At 37.3% G+C, this 21,563-nt stretch overlaps 1 protein-coding gene across 1 annotated transcript in view; it reads right to left on the bottom strand.

The window, feature by feature from the left end:
- The window catches only part of LOC122816096 (carbonic anhydrase-related protein 10-like), a 1,019,679-nt gene extending 998,434 nt beyond the window's left edge, over positions 1 to 21,245 (bottom strand). Inside the window, exon 1 of the mRNA XM_044088879.1 lies at positions 21,107 to 21,245. Coding sequence (XP_043944814.1) covers positions 21,107 to 21,245 — 139 coding nt within the window. The remainder of the gene's footprint in view (positions 1 to 21,106) is intronic.
- Positions 21,246 to 21,563: the final 318 nt, after the last annotated feature.

Raw genomic sequence — 21,563 nt, 5'->3', positions numbered from 1 at the left:
CTCCCTCATTAAAGTTAACTCTATGTTATAGTCTATTCTAGCAGTGGCTAGGAAAATAATAACTAGAAATTGGATTTCAGATACACCTCCTTCGTTCAATGAATTTAAAAATGTTATGAATATAGTGTGCCATATGGAAATAAACACAATTAGGACTAGAACAAACAGAAAAACATTTTATTTTATTGTATGGGATAATTTACAAAATTTGTTAAAAAAAATTTTAATTTCAATAGCATGGTATTTTAATTTAATTAATTGATCTGATTGTACTGGATGTCTTTGTAAATACTTTAGTTGTTTTGTTGAATATTATAATAATACCTATTTTTAATTACTTGTATAAAATTGTTATGATATTTCTCTTATATGTTAAAACAATAAACCTGTTTTGAAAAAAGAAAAATGCATGGTAAAATAAGACCTGTTCTATCAACTGTCCCAATTTATACAAGAGCAATTTTTAGTACTGTTTATATGTTCCCTCAATATATTTGGCCTTGTCCAGATTTATTGCATTAACAGGTTGAGAGGTACATGCAAATAAATTGCTTTATAGAATTAGGCATAGCCAAACCTCAACTGTCCCTGATTTTGGCTCAAAATGTTGCTCTTCCCCTAATGATCCCTCCACAAAATAGCAATTTTGGAAGAAAACATAGAGGGTTTACTTTACTTTTATAAATAACTGTAATGATCAGAGTTATACATTACTTTTTATTTCAGAAATGCACGTAGATTCTCTAATTTTGTCAGCTGCTCTAAGTTAACTGTGCTCATATTAAAATGGTGTCCCTCCTTTGACAGGTTCCCAGCTGTATTGTCTGGCAATTTTATATTTTTGCATCACATTTTTGGTCCGTTTTTCATAAAATTGCAGTTTTCTGGCAAATTAGTGGCAAATTGTTAAAGACTGAAGTTAGAAAATAATGCAGACATTTCAGTTTCAGATTTCATACCTTTCAGAAAATTCGTACTGATGCAAGACCTACTACTATTCTATTATCTTTCTAAGTTTATAAGAGCAATATTTAAGTAAAATGTCCTTATTTTTGGGCCTTTGCCTCAGTTTTATTTATGAGTTTGTTGCTGTAAGAGGTTGAGAGGTGTTTTGTGTGTGTGTGTGTGTGTGTGTGTGTGTGTGTGTGTGTGTGTGTGTGTGTGCGGTAGGTAGCATACCTCTCAACTGTCCACATTTTGCAGAATGTCCAGATTTTTGCCCCATATTTTTTGTCTGTTCCTCATAAATTTTGTGATTTTCTAGAAAATCATTGAAGGCTGACGTTGCTAAATAATGACAGACATTTGAGCTTCAGACTTCATGTCCTTTAGAAAAATTCATACTAGCACAAATCCTGTTATTCTAGCAACTTTCTAAGTTCACGAGAACATTATTTAATATCTGTCCCTGTTTATTTTAGGCTTTGTCCATATTTCTTGCAATAAGAGGTAGGTAGGGGTGTGTGTGTGTGAATGAAACATCCTAGTTAGTGGTAGCAGGTTGTTAGTAATTTACTCAAGCTCAAAACCTGTACCTTAGTTACAGAAAACAAAAGCATAAAGTCTCTACCCCAACTACCATGCTGCATTTTTCAAAGAACTTACATTTCAGGTTAATTTTCAATTCAAGGAACCGAGTTTGAGTGAATTTATATTATATTACTGAAGAGGCATTACAGCAAATGCCTCTTCATCGACACTAAAGGAGCGAACCGTGAATTACGAGAATGGCCGTAGCTTGGCTGGGGAGGGGGGTAGCAGTTTGAGAGCTGTCAGTACAAATTTGAAAATTCTAGCTACACCCCTGATTCAGTACCTACATATATAATAACAGTAGACAAAATACAGACAGATAGCTCGACCCAATCCAAAGACAAGTGTTACTTCAACATTACATCTGGTTATTTTGTTATATTTATAGTATTTACAAAAAGAAAGTTGTACAGCATGTAAGTCGTATGAAGAGTGGGAGAAAGGAGAAATGTAGGGGCCAAAGGTATGAAAAAACAGAGAGGGTGATACAGTAATAGTGCTGAAAAAGGTCAGGAGTCAAAGATGTATGTGAGAACTGAGGAAGATATTTGGAGTTACTAAAACTATGTAATGAGTGTGTATATAGCTGAACTGAAAGGTATGAGAAAATACAGAGGATAGAAATGGAAAGTAGTGAAAACAGGGAGAAGTTTAAGATGCAAGGGTGAATTGAGGAAGACGTTTAAAGCCTATTAAGACAAAGGGCTGGGTGTATGTTTGTTAGTGTACAGAGCTGAAGATAAGGGTGTATGCTGATCAGTTCTTAAGGGAGCATTTCCAGGTAGAAATTAGTTAGATGACGTCTGAGTGACATTCCAAACTCAGAATAAGTACTAAGATCATTGATATTGACCAAAATGGATTCCCAGAGTTTTGAGGTTGACTCAGAGGAATTAAGCTTTCCAAATACACTGTGAAGTAAGGAAGCAGAAGAGGTTAAAGATTATAGTTGGTTTCCTCAGTGCCTGCATGTATCACATTATGCATACTTCCCTTCTCCTTGCTGACCATCCATCCATGTATTCCTAATTCAAAGCTCCAAGACTTGCTTCACAATAATCTGGTATTTCTCCTTTATCCCTTTCAAAATGCTCTCACTCCCCTTGAAAACTGAGGTGAAATCACCAGAACTACCTTCTTTCCCTACTTCTCAAGCCTCTTTTCCTTCTCCAAGTTGTTGCCCCTCCTACCTGTAAACTTTCCACCTATATTTTCACCATATCTAGGCACACTCATTGCCTTTGCTGGTTACCTCATTTACTTTGCTGCATCTGATCCCTTTGCTGTACTGTTGTGCTCTTCCTATATTCTGTCTCTGTCTCTTCACTGACCTGGCTGTTTCATTCTCTGCCTTTCTCTGCCCACAGCACTTTTCTGCTCTTTTTAGAGGTTGACTTTTCATTGATATTTTTGGTAGCATTCCCTACTTCACCTGTCACTGTTCTGTACCTGTCCGTCCACCTACAGTTTCCCCATCCTTGTTCCCCTTTTTGTGTCTGTGTCTCCTGTTTATTTCATCGATCTGTACTCTTCCAAAAAGCTCATGTACTTCTTGTCCTCTGCCTTTTCTATTTTACCTTTTCTCTTCTTTTTTTCCATTCCACTGTATCATTTCTCACTTGACTAGGATGTTATTGGGAAAGAAAACTTGTTTTGTTTGCCAGTAAAATATTGTTATGCAAAGTGCTAAAGGCAATTTGAAAGGAAAGGAAAGGATGAACTGAAAAAAGGAAGCATGATGACAGATATGTTACAATCCAGAGTTGTCAAAAAATGAATCCATAAAGCTATTTGGATATAATCAGGATAAGCAGAGATTAAGAAAGGTAGACGTGCACAGCACAGGGGACAGAAGTGATCAGGGCTATAATCTGCACATCTTGCATTGTTTATGGATCAGACAGAATGCTGGAACTGATCACAAGTGACAGAGAGGGGTAAAGGCCATGAACAGCTTTTTAGGTTACACTTCAGAAAATGTTGCTTCACAGACAAGGTGACAGGTTCCTAGAAAACATTGCTTAAAGCAGAGGTACAGTTTAAGTTAAAATAATATTTATGTATGTATGGAGCAGAGAAAAAAAAGGATGGAATGGTATAGGTTCATAGGTTCGTAACACGTTACTAGACAAGTGGTCCTAGAGCTTTTACAAGCCTAGCCATGTTAATCCCAGGTATCCCCATTTGTTCTTTTTGGGTAGTTCACAGAATGAATTTATGAACAGAGCATGTGTGTGATCAACACCACCTACTACAGTCCATGAAGGCCATGGGTGGCACCCCAGGGGTAAATTTACGGTCTCCCATCCAATAATCTAGGTTGCATTTGAATAGGGTCAAAACAGAGATCAGAATCAAACGCAGTACCTTGAATCTGTGAGGTAAAATCCTTAGCCATTATGCCAACTCCTCCCCCAAAACACCTCTGACTACATGAATTAGATGCACCAAACTGCATCCCTATGTAGGGGTGTACTGTCAGAACAAGACTTGAACTCAGAACCTTCAGATTACAAAACCAACTCTTTAACCACTTCGCTACAGAGACTGTATAAGGTCATGCAATGGTTCACTGTATGTAGCTTAGATACAAAACAACTCAGGGACAGCATGGAGCTTCAATGCCATTTCTGAAGGGAAAACTAACATTTTCTGAGGTCAAAAGAATAATTATAACATGACTTAGTCAGAATCTTGATCTCATGCTCATGGTAAGAAATAAACGTTACCTCTACAACAAGCTAGAAAACATAACACCAGATTTAAATTTACAGATTTAAATTTGAAGAAATTATAGCTTATTAGCATTGCTGTCACTCAGGTCCATGGTCCAGGCTTTGGGCCTTTCTCTTGTGTTTGGTATAGACAGAATCATAGAGTTTGTATGCTATCCTCCTGTTACTGAGAATGTTCTCCACGTTGCTTCATCTGTCCAATGACTCATCCCAAAAAAAGAAAGAAAGTGCCTTTAGGTCTGTATTCCAGAGACTCAGTTATTGTGACCCTAACCCCCAACCCTGCGAAAAAGTTTAGACTTCATAAGCCAGCAATAGAAGATATTCAGCACTGTCAAGAATAAATGTCAAAGAAAGAAAAATATAAATAATTTCATGTACGAATATTCCATCTCTAAAAGTTAAAAAAAAAAAAAATTAAAGGTCTCAGGTAAGATATTTAATGCACTGACCTGCATGAAGGAAAATAAAATTTGCTATCTGTTAGAGAAACACTGCTTTCATTTAAAAATATTACAACAGTTAAAAATGTAGGTACCTAGATCCCATTACATCACTTTGTCACAAGCTCTAAAATTATATAACGTCAGTGTTAAATTATTCAGTCTGATACTTATAGCTTTTTTTTCTGATGTCACTCATAATGTGCCTGACACTACATCAGTGCTTTAAGAATAATACTTCAGTTATTTAGGGCTGACTGCTAGGAAAGTTATACTTAAAAGCCAAATGAGTTCATGTTCAATTAAACATCTGATTTCTGTTGAAGACTTTACGTACGGTTGCCATTCTGAAACCAGATAATGATACTTTCCATGGTAACCATCTTTTAGTGTAAGTCATTTGTTACAAACATTTATAAACCATTTTAATGTGGAAAGCTAGAATCATAATACCTGCAGATAAGGGAGCAGAGAGTTAAAATAAATACATAGTTTTCTTTAAAAAATTAACTCATCTGCACCAAACCAAACGTATTATGTACTTTTTCAGATCATGCTTTATTTGTTCCTTCTTAGTTATTTACTTTAATAACCTGAGAGATAAGCCAGACGATAATAATGTACCATATGTTCATTAACTAATTTCATTGTTCTTCAAACAATGAGCACATTTCTAGTTTGTATGTTATCAATATTACATCTGCAGTATGATGAAAGTGAATTGACTGTCAGAGGTAAAATTATGTCTTTAATAAGAATTTAGTCAAAGCAACCATGGGAAGAGGTAAAATATTTTAAGTACCTAACTTTAATATGATGCGTGACAGACCATCTTATTGAAAAAAAGAACAGATATAAGTCTGCTAAAAAACACAGAAAAATTTAGAGCAGCAATTATGCTGTAACTGTTATGCCTTAATAATCAAAGCTATGTTAAATAACAATAAAAGAAGGCACATTTAAAGTCTATAGCATGCTTAAGATTTTACAAGGCAGTGTAATTTTTTTCATTTTATAACAGTACTATAAAAATATCATACAAATCTCTCCAGGGCCTACATACACATATTTCTACAGAAATATCTGGCATGTTATGATTAAATATTAAATAGAACTGCATATAGAGGATTGTGAGCAGGTCACCGATCATAACCGTATATTAAGTGTTTGAGACTTGGATGCCAAGAACACTCAAGATATAAATCCTGGCATCCATATTGAGAACATGTAAATAAGGGTTATGATTGGAGATCCAATCATAATTCTTTATAGTGCATGGAGTTTATCTGCTCCATGTAATACTTTACAGAAGAAAGTGCAAAGTGTTTGCCAGCTTTCAAATCCATAAAGCATTTAACGAGTACTATTAGAAAGGCAGTGAAAATCAGTCTCCTAGGTTTACAGTCACCTTTCATGCCTCTCAATTGTCCAGATTTTCACAGAATGCCCAGATTTTTTCCTCATATTTTTGGTCTGTTCCTGGTGACATCTGTGGTTTTCTGAGAAATCACTCAGGACTGAAGTGACTAAATAAATGACAGCAGGGAGAAAATAATCATCATTGTTACTTACTGGAAAGTACTTAGCATGATACCCAACCTTAACAAGTTAAAAAGAGAGTGCTTAACATCTGTTAAGATCTGGTCTTAACTTCGTTGTCTGTTTCCAGAGATCAGAGCATAATCACCACACACTCCATGCACTTCAGTTTTTTTTCTAATAGCATCAGGCACTGGCTACATTGAATTCCTCAGGGTAATTCATTGAATAGAGCTGCAACCAGACCTAGTCAGTAAGTTCCATGAGGAACTAGCCTTGCTCTCTTTCTGTTTGATTTATTCATTAACACACTGCTAACTGACCTAAAACTAATCACCATTCTCTATGGTGATGACACAATCTTTTGTCATAATGTTAGGGTACTCTCAACCTGCACCCATAGCTAATTCATAAAAATGCAAATAAAAATCACAGTAAATACTAAAATTGCACTATATGCTAAAAAAAATCAAAGTGATATTCTTTGTCACCCACCAAAGTTAAAAGGTAACCTAGAATTTATCATAGCCTACCTATATCTAGGGGTCACCCTTGACTCTTGTTTAAACATGTCTCTACACAGCACCAACGTAAAAGCTACAATCAGTGCCTTCCTCTGTTGCTGCTACAAAACCCTCACACAGCCTCACCATTCAAGGAAAGAAACTGTTGAAAAAACATACTTCAGCCACAGTCAGAATACTTATTATCACTGCTCACTAATGCCTTAACAAATTCCTCAAAGGCCTCCAAAATGACTCCAATAACATTTGTAGATTAATACCCCTGTCATCTAAAGCTGAACATCATTTTGATTTGGGGCTGTCTTTATATGAAACTGTTTGGAAAAAGGTAATAAATGGAATTGCACAGGCTTTGAGATCTTCCTTACCTTATTTGCATGATGTTAAATGTTGTTTGTTTATAATTACCCATTTGTGCAATAGAATGGCAACTACAAATTTTGGGGGTGGGGGATGGAGTGAGAACAGTTCTAGCAACATTGTTGCCTTTCATGTTCTCTTATTGGAAATGCCATTCAACAGCATAATTTCATATGATCTTTACATATAGTCTAGTACAAAAACAGACAAAACAAAATGGGTTGGCATTGGAGAATTTTCAATTACCGGTTTTGAAAATGATTACAAAATTATATGACAAAGATATTATAAAGATATGTTTGCACATCTCTTCACTTTTGTACTGTTTTGTTCTTGTGTGGCTTGAGATAAGCATTGCATACTTGGATTTCCATTGTATGGTTCTGATGTATTTTTTTGTTCTATCAATAAAGTATGATTTGCTTTAAAAGAAACCTGAACATTATTTTATCATTCTAGAGTAAGCTATTTTTCTATAACAGAGTTCACAGACCTGCTACTTCTCTGTGTAGTACACAAAACTCTTTACAGTGACACCCCTCACCCCTTACTCAGAGACTTGTAGAGGCATGGCCCGGTATTTATCAGACAAAATAATTATATTTTTCCAAAAAACACTTCACATTTTACTGGTATTTCACTGCTATCACGTTATCTACCTTCATTGTATAGTGTAACAAACAGTTCCATCATTAATTACATCAAAATGATGATACAAGTCCATCCATGCAAGGTAAACCTCAACAGCAAAACTGTGAAGCATAAACCACAAACTGTATGTACTCCACATTGTAATGCTATGCTGGTGTGACAAATGCTGCTTTTGAGAATACCAGTGAACTGTCATCTGATTTTTATAGTCGCATCAATCATAGTCAGGCCTCATTTCCTCAGCACCTTAATCAGTAACTTCTTTTTCTTTCAGTTGCTCCCATTAGGGATCGCCACAGTGGATCATCTGTTTCCATTTCGTCTTGTCCTCTGCATCTTTCTCTGTCACACCAAACACCTGCATGTCCTCTCTCATCACATCCATAAACCCTATCTTAGGCCTTCCTCTTTTCCTCTTACCTGGCAGCTCCATCCTTAGCATCCTTTTTCCAATATACCCAGCATCACTCCTCAGCACATGACCAAACCAATGTAATCTCAGGTCTGTGGATTTGTCTCCAAAATGTGCAACCTGAGCTGACCCTCTAATATACTCATCTGTAATCCTGTCCATCCTCATCACACCCAGTGTAAATCTTAACATCTTTAACTCTGCCACCTCCAGCTCTAACTCCTGTCTTTTCGTCAGTGCCACTGTCTCCAACCCATATAACATAGCTGGCCTCACTACCCTCTTGTACATCTTCCCTTTCACTCTTACTGGTACTCGTCTGTCACAAATCACTCCTGACACTCTTCTCCACCCACTCCATCCTGCCTGTACTCTCTTCTTCACCTCTCTTCCACACTCACCATTACTCTGAACTGTTGATCCCTAGTACTTAAACTCATCCACCTTTACCAACTCTACTCCCTGCATCCTCATCATTCCTCTGTCCTCCCACTCATTCACACACATATATTCTGTCTTAGTCCTACTGACCTTCATTCCTCTCCTCTCAAGAGTATATCTCCACCTCTCCAAGGTCTTCTCAACCTGTTCCCTACTCTCACTACAGACCACAATGTGATCCTCAAACACCATAGTCCACTGGGACTCATGACTGATAGTGTCATCAACCTGTCCATCACCATTGCAAATAAGAAAGGGTTCAGAACTGACCCTTGATGTAATCCTACCTCCACCTTGAAGGCATCCATCACTCCTACCACAGACCTCACCACTGTCACCCTACCCTCGTACATATCCTGTACCACTCATACTTCTCTGCCACTCCCGATTTCCTAATATAATACCACAACTCATCCCTGAGCACCCTGTCATATGTTTTCTCTAAGTCCACAAAGACACAATGCAGCTGCTTCTGACCTTTTCTATACTTCTCCATCAACACCCTCAGAGCAAACATCGCATCTCTAGTGCCTTTTCCTGGCATTAAATTGTACTGCTGCTCACTAATCATGATGTCCTTCTTGACCTAGTGTCCATTACTCTTTCCCAGAAAGTCATGCTGTGGCTGATCAGTTTTATCCCACTGTAGTTAGTACAGCTCTGCACATCACCCTTATTCTTAAAAATCAGTACCAATACACTTCTTCTCCAGTTCTCAGGCATTCTCTCACTTTCCAAGATTTCATTAAACAATCTGGTTAAAAACTCCACTGCCATTTCATCTAAACACCCCCATGCTTCCACAGGTATGTCATCTTGACTGACAACTTTTCCTTTCTTCATCCTCTTCATAGCTGTCCTTAGTTCCTCCTTGTGAATCTGTAGCACTTCCTGATTCACTATCCCCACATAATCCAACCTTCTCTCTGTCTCTCTCTCTCTCTCTTTCTCTCTCTCTCTCTCTCTCTCTCTCTCTCTCTCTCTCTCTCTCTCTCTCTCTCTCTCTCTCTCTCTCTCTCTCTCTCTCTCTCTCTCTCTCATTATCTTCATTCATCAGCCCCTCAAAGTACTCTTTCCATTTGCTCAACACACTCTCCTCACTTGCGAGTACGTTACCTTACTCAGTAACTCTCTTGTGAAAAACCTCAATAACTGGCAAACTCTCTCCAATAAAATCTTCAGATTTATACTCCTCTAACCAAAAACCAAATGTCACTCTATCACTCTTCTGTGGGCTAACTCTCTTCATATTACACACCATGTAGAAATCCTTCTTCGCTGTGTAGTACATAAACCCCTTTAAAGTGACTTCCCCCCCCCCTTCAACCATAGACTGACCATCAATAATACCCCACTCCCAGGCCAGCAGTGTCCACTTATTCCTAGATCTAATAATTCTCTAGCTTCTGGTTCTGTTGACAAATCAAATGGAAAGTATGGCCATAAATAATTTCAGCAAGCCTGCAAACAGTAAACCTGTGGGTTACTGCACAACAAGCCTGCAAACAGTAAAACTGTGGGTTACTGCACGAGGAGAAGAAAGAAACGGCAGACACAATACAGTGCAAGACACTTAATACAGGACAAGAAGGCAATTAGTACCCCTATGGTACAAAGGGATAAGTCCATTACTGTGTCCCAGCCAACCCATGTTTGATTAGTGGCATGGGCACAGGAGGGAACATGTGAGAGAAGGGTGGCAGAGAGTGGACAATGTTGTCTCACCAACCCTGGGGGGTATTCACCCTTGGCTCATTGTAGTAAAGCAGTGTTAACAGCCTGGCGGGCTTTATGCTGCAGGTGGGTAGACTACTCAGTCTAAGTTTGCGAATGTCAACAAGTGAACAAGTGCCTACTGATGCTACAAAATATACAGACCTTATAAACGCCATAATGAGCTAGTGGTATAAGAAGTGAGCATGCACCTACTAATGCTGCAAAATATACAGAGAGTGCAAATGTCGTGAGGAGGCGGTGGATGTAAGAAACAAGCATGCACCTACTGATTCTGCAAAATATACAGAGCTTGCAAACATCATGAGAAGGAAGTGGGTAGAAGAAATGAGCATGCACCTTCTGATGCTGCAAAATATACAGAACTTGCAAACATCAGAGACGTAGCTTTTTTTAACGTACATAATGCAGTTGTGAAAGGCATTCTTACCATCATTCATACTGCAGTGATTGTTATACTTATTCTTTTAAGTGGAAATGACAGTTCTCTGCTCTTTGCAAAACAACCATTAGGTGTGAGTAAGAAGGAGTAAGTCAGGTAAAACATGATATGAGTCATTTGGAAAAAGAAAGAATGAGATAGTGTAACAGAATCTGTCAATGGAGACCAGACAGGCTGTCCTGGAGGAGACAATTTAAACGGATTAGAGTCTTGGTGATTTTTTTTCCAATATGTTTTTATTCATCACCAGAGGTACTGTGGACTTCTTTTAAGCTGAGACCACTGAAACCTTTGTTTGTGCCATGGAAAACCCCACAGTGAATGGAGTGTTGTTACTTGAGACTGTTTGTTGTTCAATATGACACTGTATATATTTGTGTTTTCAATCCTCCTTCAAAACCCTGATTAATTTTCCTACCAATCCTAGTCACCTTTACCGCAGACACAGAAAAGTAGATGTTTGTATCATTATTTTCCAATAAGAAAGCTGCCAGTTACCCACATGAGCTCCCCTCCTCCCCATAGCTGCTGCTTTCTGTTTCACCACAGCATTGAACTACAGGCTTCAATAAATATAAGAAAGTTTATCATGGTAACATTATAGCTGATTAATTACATAGGTAAGTAAGTACTAGGCTAGCTGCCCTTGTGGATCATTTTAAGTCTAGGCAATTTCCCTCAAAGGTGAGAATCAATCCTTGTGCCTTGCTTTTGCCAGGTGAACACCTTAATCATTACACCAACCCCAAATTCAAACTGAAAATTTTTATATAGATGAATACAAGGTTAAGTGTCCTGAAGGGATATTTTAAGGGTAGCCAGTAACCTGAGGTTAGGCTCAAACCTTGTACCTTGCTATGAGGTGAAGACTTTAACCATTATGCCATACCCAATGTTAATTGATTATTACACTAATCGATTAACCTGTTGAATTTTTCAAGACAGTTCCATTAGATTAAATGTCCGGACTGCAGCAAAATGCCTAAAGAATCTTCACATTTGTATAGTGATACATGCTAGCCAGTTTAAGTAATCTATTCAGATAACGTCCTCTCTTATTTACTTATGCTAAAACCATTATTTACTTATCATTACATGCTGGAGCTCTAGAAAATATTAATTAACTCTCACAATGACTACTAGAAATGTGATTTCAGTTTTATTTGTCTGTGTCAAGAACTTGCTTGATTACTTACACTACTAAATTCAAAGTAAATAGTACTGCAGTTTTAACGGGTATTCACTTACATCTGTACCACCACCTTTAATATGAGTGTCTCAGCTTTAGTCTGACATTGCAATTAAAAGTGTAACTTGAGGGAGACAAAATCAAGACTCTATCTAACTTACACAAACCTTGTCAGAGCTTTTTAAATATTTGTAAATTAAAACAGTTATATTCATCTCAACAGCTAAAGAATCATCCAATCTGCTATACAGAGCTTATGATTATATGACCCATTGCTTACATTCGGGCCTTCATTTTATAAAACAACTTATGCTACAATAGTAGAGTCCTGCCTTTGTATTTTACAATTTCTATAAAGGAACACGTCTATTTGCAGAACTTCGAATGCCATATCTGTCTCTTACACATTACATAGAAACAGGGTTTTCTCCCATGTACTTTTCCTATTCGCAAGTTTAACCACATAGCAGGGAAATCCATGCAACTGACTTCCACACTCAATTTCTTCATTATTTTTAGAAGTTTCCTTATAGTGTTAATGGGAAACTATACATATATTATAAAAAGATAACCACAATCAAACCATAAGATGCAGCTCCCTGCAAATCTTGATCAGTAATCATATACTGTTTGGAACAACTTAATAACTAATAGTTACAAGTAACCCTTCAGCAGTGCCAACAGCTGCACAACATACTCGGTTTTCATCATGCTTAACTTTACAAACATTACCAAAGATGGGTGATAAGGAATCCTATCTAGATAGACAGTAAGTATACTCACCATAACTTCTCACCATTTATTCAGTCACGGGATCCCTGGGGTTAATGCCATACTACAAATGATTCTACACTTAGGCATCCTGTTTCATAAAGTGCCTCTGTCCATGCCTTTTAAACTGTCTTACCTTGCATTTCTTTTATTCTTTCTCTCATCGGTCATCCAGCATCCAGCTTGAACGTGCTCCTTACAATTAAACAAATCTTTGGGTAGTGTAGTATGTAATGAAAAAGATCTGTCCTCTCATTTTGCATCCACATCAGTTATAAAACCTGTCATTCTCATATTAAGTAAACAAGAGATGTATCTCACTGCTACTTTGTTTAAAAAAAAACTAATAGTCAAAGAACTTAAACCCGTCCCAAATTGAACACTCATTGCTAACTCATTCCCCTTGAGTTATCTTCCTGCAGTTAGAGCTGCCTTCGCTATTTACAAGCAGAAAACTAATCCTGACAAAGTGGACATTTTAGTGGCTTTTCACAAAACTGATTATTACCCACAATACTTCAGTTTCCTGTAAAACTAAACGGCTTTCCCTTCCCTGGGCTTGATGCCCCTCACCTCCTTAAGTTTATACTCCTGTATGCAATTCAAGGCTTCCTGCACATCAGTAAACATTTTACCCCCTGCAGTCGAAAGTGAATCTTGAAAACAAGTTGTATATAACATTATGAACTTCAATTTCATTACTCAACATTCACACAGTGCTGATAAAGAAATGGACTTGTTTTCAACAGGTCTGAATTAATTTCTTGTATTTTGCAGAGTTTGGCAAGCCTCGAGAGTAAAGAAAGGATATACTTCATTAAAGGAAAATTCTTCATTCACACTGATATGTGTCAAGATTGCTTGGATGCCATCAGTGCCCTTGGCAAAAAGAGCCTGTATGCTGTCTTGATATTAATTTGCATTACCTGCATAACAGTCCACACTGCCATATTATCTTTCATAAATGCAGCACACTGTCTCTCCCATTCTCCTTCTCATATTTCAGGACTCCAGTCACAGACATCCCTTCTCCCAGACTTGTCCTCTTTGTCAGTTTTTTTATCTTTGATCATCTCTAACTTTACTGCAGTCTAATAAATGCCCTATTCTCTAGCTGCAAAAGCCAAAATGGCATCCAAATGGCATTCTGTATTTTGATCGAGTGCCTCTCTTGTATCTATTGGCTTTAAAATGCATTGAAATCTTGCATTTTGCTATTGGTGTTTTGAATTTCAGCCAGGATTGTGTCTGACAGTTCTTTTATAACATCACCGGACTTGCTTCTGTCCATCTGCCATATTGTCAGTTAACGCATATAATATGTCAGTCACGTGTAATCCCACTATTTGCCTTTTTTTAGTTTCTTGCCTATTTTTATATTGCATGCATAATAAACTGCCTTTCACAAACTATTCCATTGACTGGGTAAGGTAAACTCCAACATGAAGCCAGATTAAACAACATTTCTATGGGAGTCACATGCTTCTGCTTGGAACAACATACTGATAGTGTGACTTTGTAGTTGAATTTCAAAAACAAATTGCATCCATATTGTACGTGTATGTTTTTTTAAATATATTAATTAAATCACTTAATTGCATAAATACATTTCTTATTTACAAGTATTATCATATATATTATCATATTTATGTATTTATTTACATTTGTTTACCAGGAAAGTCTGACTGGGTGGTTACCCATTTTCAGCAGAGGCCTGGGGAGAAAAGCTCCACATACAATACATACAATAACTTATGAACACAGATGTAATAGACTGAAAGGAAAACTAATATACAAATTTGTACAATGGTAGGTACAAAGGAGTTTTTATCATATATACAATGAATTTACAACATTTATCAAGCAGATGGACAGTTCGCTGATGCCAACATATAAATAATAAAAATGAGGATACTAGTACTGACAGACCATACCTAGCTAAAACGTTCAAAAGAAGTTGTTATATACAGACAGTGAGAACAAAGACGTGAGAAGGAAGTAAGGATGGGTAGGAAAAAGTACAGTAGAAGAATGGGTTGATGGGTCATTATGTTCGGTCAGCAAAGATTGGAGAGACCTAATTTTTAACCTAGAGTGTTGCATGAGGGGTTAGGAGGGTGGCCTAAAGGTTAAGGTGTTTGCCTTACAAACACAAGGTGCAGGGTTTGAGTCTCACAATGGATAATTGGCTAGGCTTAAAATGGCTCATAAGGGCAGTTAGCTTAATACTAATCTATGAGTAGAGCCATCTATTAGCTAGGTAGCTTTTCAGTAATTTTTTTAAAGTGTGTAAAATTAGTTGTGGATCTTATATTTTGATGAAGTGTATTCCAGTGTTTGGCTACATGACTAGAATAAAGTCACCTGCAGTGTTCATAGTTTTGGTTACCTTTAATAGTGACTTATTGGTGGAGCGTAAAATGTGATGATTGGAATATGGCTCTAGTATGTTTTGGAGAAATGGTATTCTATCCGGATGGTGTATAAGTTTATGAGCCATTGTTAGTTGATTGTAGGAAAGGAGATGAGGAAATTCTAACCAGGATAATTGTTTTAGAGCTTGACAGTGATGTAATATGTTTCCAGTTTCCCTAAGTCTGTTTCTTGAGGTTAGTGAGTATGGGTGAGGCATAGAGGAGTGTAGAGAGAAGAAGTGTTCTTGCAATGGCTATCCTAGTGCTGTTGTTTAGGAGTCTTTTTTTTCTATACAGGCTTCCAATTTTCTTGTAAACTTTTTAATTGTTTGAGATATGTGAAGATTGAAGTACAAATTATTATCAGTAACAACACCTAGAAGCTTTGTTTGGGTTACTGGTGTAATGAGTGTATTATTGGAAGTGGTAATGGTGAAGTTGGGGAGCAGGATTGTGAGTCTTGAAGCCAGAAGATCATGAGTTTGGTTTTATTAGGATTGAGTATGAGCAGTGAGTCTAATAGCCATGTTTCTGTTTTAGAGAAGGCTTTTTGTGTACAGTCTTGAAGTTGTTGTACAGTGTGGGCAGTAGATATAACTATATAATTATCTGCATATTATATAAGTGAAGCTAGATATTTAGCTGTATTAAAATTATTTGTGAAGAGATTGAAAAGATGGGGGCCAAGAATGGAACTTTTTTAATAATAATAATAATAATAGACCTGAACTGCATATACTCACACAGAATTAGACTAAATGCTTTCAAAAATATATGAAATGATATCCTCAGGTGGATACAAATCAGTCAATTAAGGATGAGTTTTACCAAGTCTAAGGCTCTAATTGTGACTGAAGAGTCTCCTCATCTCCCTGCATTGCCACTATGATATACTTAGGAGATAATATATTGAGAATAAGGTACAATGTCTATGAAGCTTTCAACATTCTTAGTGAGTTCTTTTACAGATTTGAAGTGGTAATTAATCTTATAAAATGTGAGTATGTATGAGTGTGGTTTGCATGTGTGTGTGTGTGTGTGTGTGTGTGTGTGTGTGTGTGTGTGTGTGTGTGTGTGTGTGTGTGTGCACGCGCACGAGTGCATGTCTTAATTTCTAAAAAAGCATGCTTCACTTTTGGTAGGAAGATGATTCTATGTTAAAATACACAATTAAATGCATAGAGCTGTCACCAAAATACTTCGTTTAAAATACAAAATGCACTAAAAATATGCATGCTTATTTTATAAGAACACATAAAATTTGTTATTTGTGCACAGATTAAATGTTATGCCATAAAAGATTTTCCCTTTTGGTCTTCATCCTGCATAAACATTCAAGGGTCACTTGAAATCAGTTCCACATACGTATCATGTCATATGCCCTGAGAACACCTTTATGAAGATATTATGCTCCAGCGTATATCAGCAGGAATACATATGCTACAGAACAGCATTCCCACAATTCACCTATATGCAGACATCCAGTCATATAGTAAACAAACCAGCCTCCTCACATAGTGGCAAGACATCCACCTGTACTGCCTCAGATGCAGGTTCTGTCAGTGGTCTAAATGCTCAAGCACATTTGCGGGGTGGGGGTAGAATGGCTGAGTGCAACCCTAGTCTATCTAGGGGAGGGATGGATGAGGCACTGTACTGCTTATACTGTTATGATGTCTTTAGAGGATTACTACAAAAGACATTTTGACTACCAAGCATGTGAGATGCCACTCAAGAATCGGTAAACATACCATCAGAGAACAACAAGTGTTTGTCTGAGCAGTCTGCAAAGTAACAGCATGTCACAGAAATGTCAGACTTTGCAAAAAAAAAAAAAACCTCTCCCCACCCACACAGTTTTCAGCCATGGGAAAGAGTCAGTCAGATTGTCACAAAAATGTTTATTTATTTAGTTATTTTATTTTACATTCATTGACCAGGCTAGTCTAACTGGATATATGTCCATTTTCAGTAGAGGCTTGGGGAGAAAAGCTCCTCATAAAACAAAGCAGAATATTGCTACTACAGATACAGTTCACTTGTCAGACACAATAGTTGTATACAAGGTAACATAGTAATTATGCTAGATAAGAAACAAAATAAAAGGTGAAAATGTTTTGCCACACACTAGTAGAAGAAAGAAAGTATTTAGAAGGGAGTGAGACATTTGAAATCAAAGTTGTGTATATGTCGCAGAAGAACAGATAATTATCTACAAGGCAGGGGCACAATTTAAAGGCAGTGAATCATCTATAAGGCAGGGACACATTTGCAAAGGCCTTCATGGTTTTAATTATCATATTCGATAGTCTCTGGGAAGAATGAGGTTTATAGAGTTTCAGGATAGCTATATGAGCAGACTAACAGAGGGGTCGGAGGTAATGGTCTTAAAAATAACTATGAGGTGAGTAGTATTTAATGCTAGACCTTGGGATAACAGAAGAGGGATGTTAGCCAGGGTTGGTACAAGGGCATAGCCAGTGGGTTTTAAAGTATATTTTGAGTTCCTTTTTGAATAGTGGGGTAGAAGAAAGAGATGTTAGTTCACTAGGAAGTAGATTCCATGTTTTTCCTACAGTGTTAGAGAAAAGGGAATCCCCTGCTTTGTTATTGGGTTATTGTCTAGTTACCAGCACTTTATTTGATGAGCGTAGGTTTGCAAGGTTTTTATATGGGGTGATTAGACTTGTGAGTATTGGTGTCTTGCATGAATGATAAAGGGTCTTATGGGCAATAATGAGTTGGTGGAATATAATTTCATTATGCAGCTCCAGCCAACCCAGTTGTTTTAGATTATGGCAGTGGTGGGTTCTAAAAGGGGAGCCAGCTGCAAATCTGGCAGTGTTATTGTAGGCGGTTGCCAGCTTCTTGAGGTTGCTTTTAGAAAGATTAGTGTATATAGGAAGAGGCATAGAAGAGAGTAGAGATAAGGTAGGTGTGGGCAATAGTAGTTCTAGCTATGGGAGTGAGGGAGGGTTTAATTTTATAGAGTGAGCCTAGCTTTCTGTTAACTGACTTTATTGTGGTGTTGATATGAGCATCATAGTTAAGGTTGTGGTCTATTGTTACTCCTCAGAGTTTGGTGGTAGAGTCAGGAAATATAACTGTGCCATTATTAGATTTGATAGTGAAGTCAATAGGGGTAGACTTTTGTGTGGGAGTAAAGAGAAATAGTTTAGTCTTTTTGGGGTTAAGGAGGAGACAGTGCTGTAAAAAAACATTTTTCTACTATTCAAAAACATTTTGGGTAAGGGACTGCAGTTCAGATGGTCCAGAAGCGGAGCATATTAATGTGGAATCATCTGCTTATTGTATGCATGTAGCTTGAGGGATATTTACATTTAGATCATCAATAAAAATTGAGAATAGAAGAGGGCCTAATATAGAACCTTGGGGTACACCAAGGGTGACAGGAAGGTGGTTAGATAGACTATTTTCCCAAAGCACTGCCTGTTACCTGTTAGCTAAGTAGGACTTGAACTACAATAGTGCATGTGTATCAAGTGAAAGGGACTTAAGTATATTCAACGGAAGCTGATGGCTGACGATGTCAAATGCTTTTGAGAGATCAATGAAGGTTGCGGAGAAAAGGGTGTTATTGTTACAGTTTTTGTTAATGTGGTCAGAAAATGATAGGAGGGCAGTGGTGGTGCTATGGAAAGCTCTAAAGGTGTGTTGCGAGTTAGCTAATAGGTTATTTTGGAGAAGGTGGTCTAACAGTTGATGGCGGATGCATTTTTCCATAATTTTAGCTAAGGGAGAGAGTAGGGCAATCGGACGAAAGTTAGAGAGTTCTGTTGAATTACCACCTTTGTGTAGGGGGATAATATGGGAGATTTTCCAAATGAATGGGATGGTGCATTCTGTTATGGTTCTATTTATTAGGATAGAAATAGGATAGGCTATAACGTTTGCTGCGATTTGGAGATATTTGGCAGGTAGTAGGTCAGCAGAGGGGGATGGTTTGAGTTTGTGAAGAAGGGTACAGATGAGGGGTGTAGGAACAGGCTGTAGATGAAATGAAGGCGGTAAGTTAGTTGAGGAGGAAGGCAGATTGGAGGATACAGGAGGTAATGAGTTAGCAAATGACTGGATAGCATCGGTAAAGAAGGTATTAAAGGCATCAGCAATTTGTTTGGGAGTCTCATGGGCTATTCCTGATGGGGTTGGTGTCTTTGAGTGGCCTGGATGGAGGAGTCTATTACTACCTGTCCAGAACATTATTCTTGATTCTAAGCGTTATCAGTGCAATGAACAGGATTTGGAATGAAATGATGGGGGACTGTAACAAGAACAGGCACCAGTTAAATGATGATAACAAAAAATAAGCTAAACTACAACACATACCATAATAACTAGTTGGATGTTCCACAAACCAGTGATGTTATGCAATATTCTGTCTGTATACACTGTATATAAGATAGTTATATCTTTATATATGGTCGCTCTTCAAAGAGTGCTGACTAACCCTATGTAAAAATGCAAAGTCAACTGTTGAGGTGAATATAGCTGTATAATTTCTGTAAATAAGATTCTAATAGATGAAAGCATCTGTACATTTTTTTTCCTCAAATGTTTTCTTGATTGCTTCAAACTGACATTTACTCTTATTTCATGAGATAGCATGCTACTCAGAGACTATTACTTTTGCTATGCATTGAAATAAGCTGTAAGACTTACCTGGTGTTGTACAAGAGATTTCAGAAAATAACTGTAAGGCAAAGTATACCTAATCAGAGTATACTGTAGTATTGCAGATAAAAAACTAAAGGCATTCTCAGCAAATGAAAACCTGCTATACAATTGAGTCTGTCCATTTCATTATCTACTCGACAGCATGCAGATTCTGTCTTTCTAACACTTCCACAAGGTTATGCTATGCAGGGTTTACCTGTGAGTTGTTGACGCACAACTTTCTAACTCATAATTTTGTAGAAGATGAACAGCAAAAACAGTTAGTTGAAAAGCATAAACAATAACAAAAATAATATTTCCCTAAATTCAGTATATACCAAGTCCACAGTCACACCACTGTGAAGAAAAGGGCCAAACCCCACAAAAACTACCCCAACTGTTTGCACTATGCAACACATTGCAGTGAAACTCACAGCAACATTACATTATCAGAACAGATTCCAATAAAATGTAGGTAATTTCTGAATAATCTGTCTGTCTTACTGACATAGAAAGAGGGGCAGCCCCGACACACTGCCAAATATACTACATGCGAACTACTGCAATTAGCTGACACCCTAAACCTATACATCTGTCCAGTATCTCGATGTGTGAACCTGTCAGTATTCATAGAATATTCACAAAAATTACAGTGGCCACAAGAAGTAGTCCCCATACAAACACCTAAACCTGGTCTATGATGCTGTTGACATAACAACTGTTTCAGATTAGACTTATTCCTAAATCTAAACATGAGTGTCCCCTACAGTTTCTCTGATAACTGAATCTGTAGTAAGGACACTTCAATGACGGCTGATGATATCTGTAATGGCACCATTGTCCATTGTATAATATATCGGTATCCTAATACCAGACTGTTTTTCTCAATTGATTCTAGCATTACTATTATTACCAGAAAAGTATGGGGCAGCTCCCTCTTGTCTATAGATGTCAATGTCCTTAAGGCCTGCTTTTATCTCTTCTTCCTTGTTACCGCGTTCTCGCAATCTGTCCCTAAACATATCCAACTCAGATTTGAAGCCATCATCTGTGGCATTAAGGCGAGAGATCCTTATCCCTTGACCTTTTATAATATTTTTAAAAATGTACTGTGGGTGCATACTGTGTTTATGTATTTATGTGTGTACCCATAACCCTTTCTACATACACATCCAAATATTCCAGCCTATGAGATGTGTACTTCAAAGTGAATCTTAAATATTCTGTCATATTGTTCATCCAACCTATACACTCAGTTAGTTCATCGGTGGGCCCATCCCAAATGAGAAACACATCGTCCACAAATCGACGATAAAAAGGTACCATCCTCTTGAACCAATTCTCAACAAATAACATGTCTTCCTCCCAAGCAGCTAGAAACATGTTGGCGTAGCTGTTGGCACACGAGGTGCCCATAGCCACGCCATCACACTGTACGAAGAACTTGTCCTCAAATACAAATACATTATTCTCCAGGATGATTTCTAGAAACAAACATAAAAGGTCTATTGTATGTTCTTCATAGTCACTATGTTTCGTAAGATATTTCTTGACTGATTCAATACCTACATTACTGGGAATAATGGTGAACAACGACTGAACATCTAATGTCACAAAAAGCATATAAGGTTTCAACTCATACATGCTACTAAACTCATAAAGATCTGCAAAAAACTGCTTAGTATCTTTAAGTATAGTTTT

Source organism: Protopterus annectens, chromosome 1.part1 (assembly GCF_019279795.1).
Source record: "Protopterus annectens isolate FY-2018-M chromosome 1.part1, PAN1.0, whole genome shotgun sequence".
NCBI lineage: Eukaryota > Metazoa > Chordata > Ceratodontiformes > Protopteridae > Protopterus > Protopterus annectens.
The sequence above is the reverse complement of the archived record's forward strand: the minus strand, read 5'-3'. Positions and strand labels throughout refer to the sequence as shown.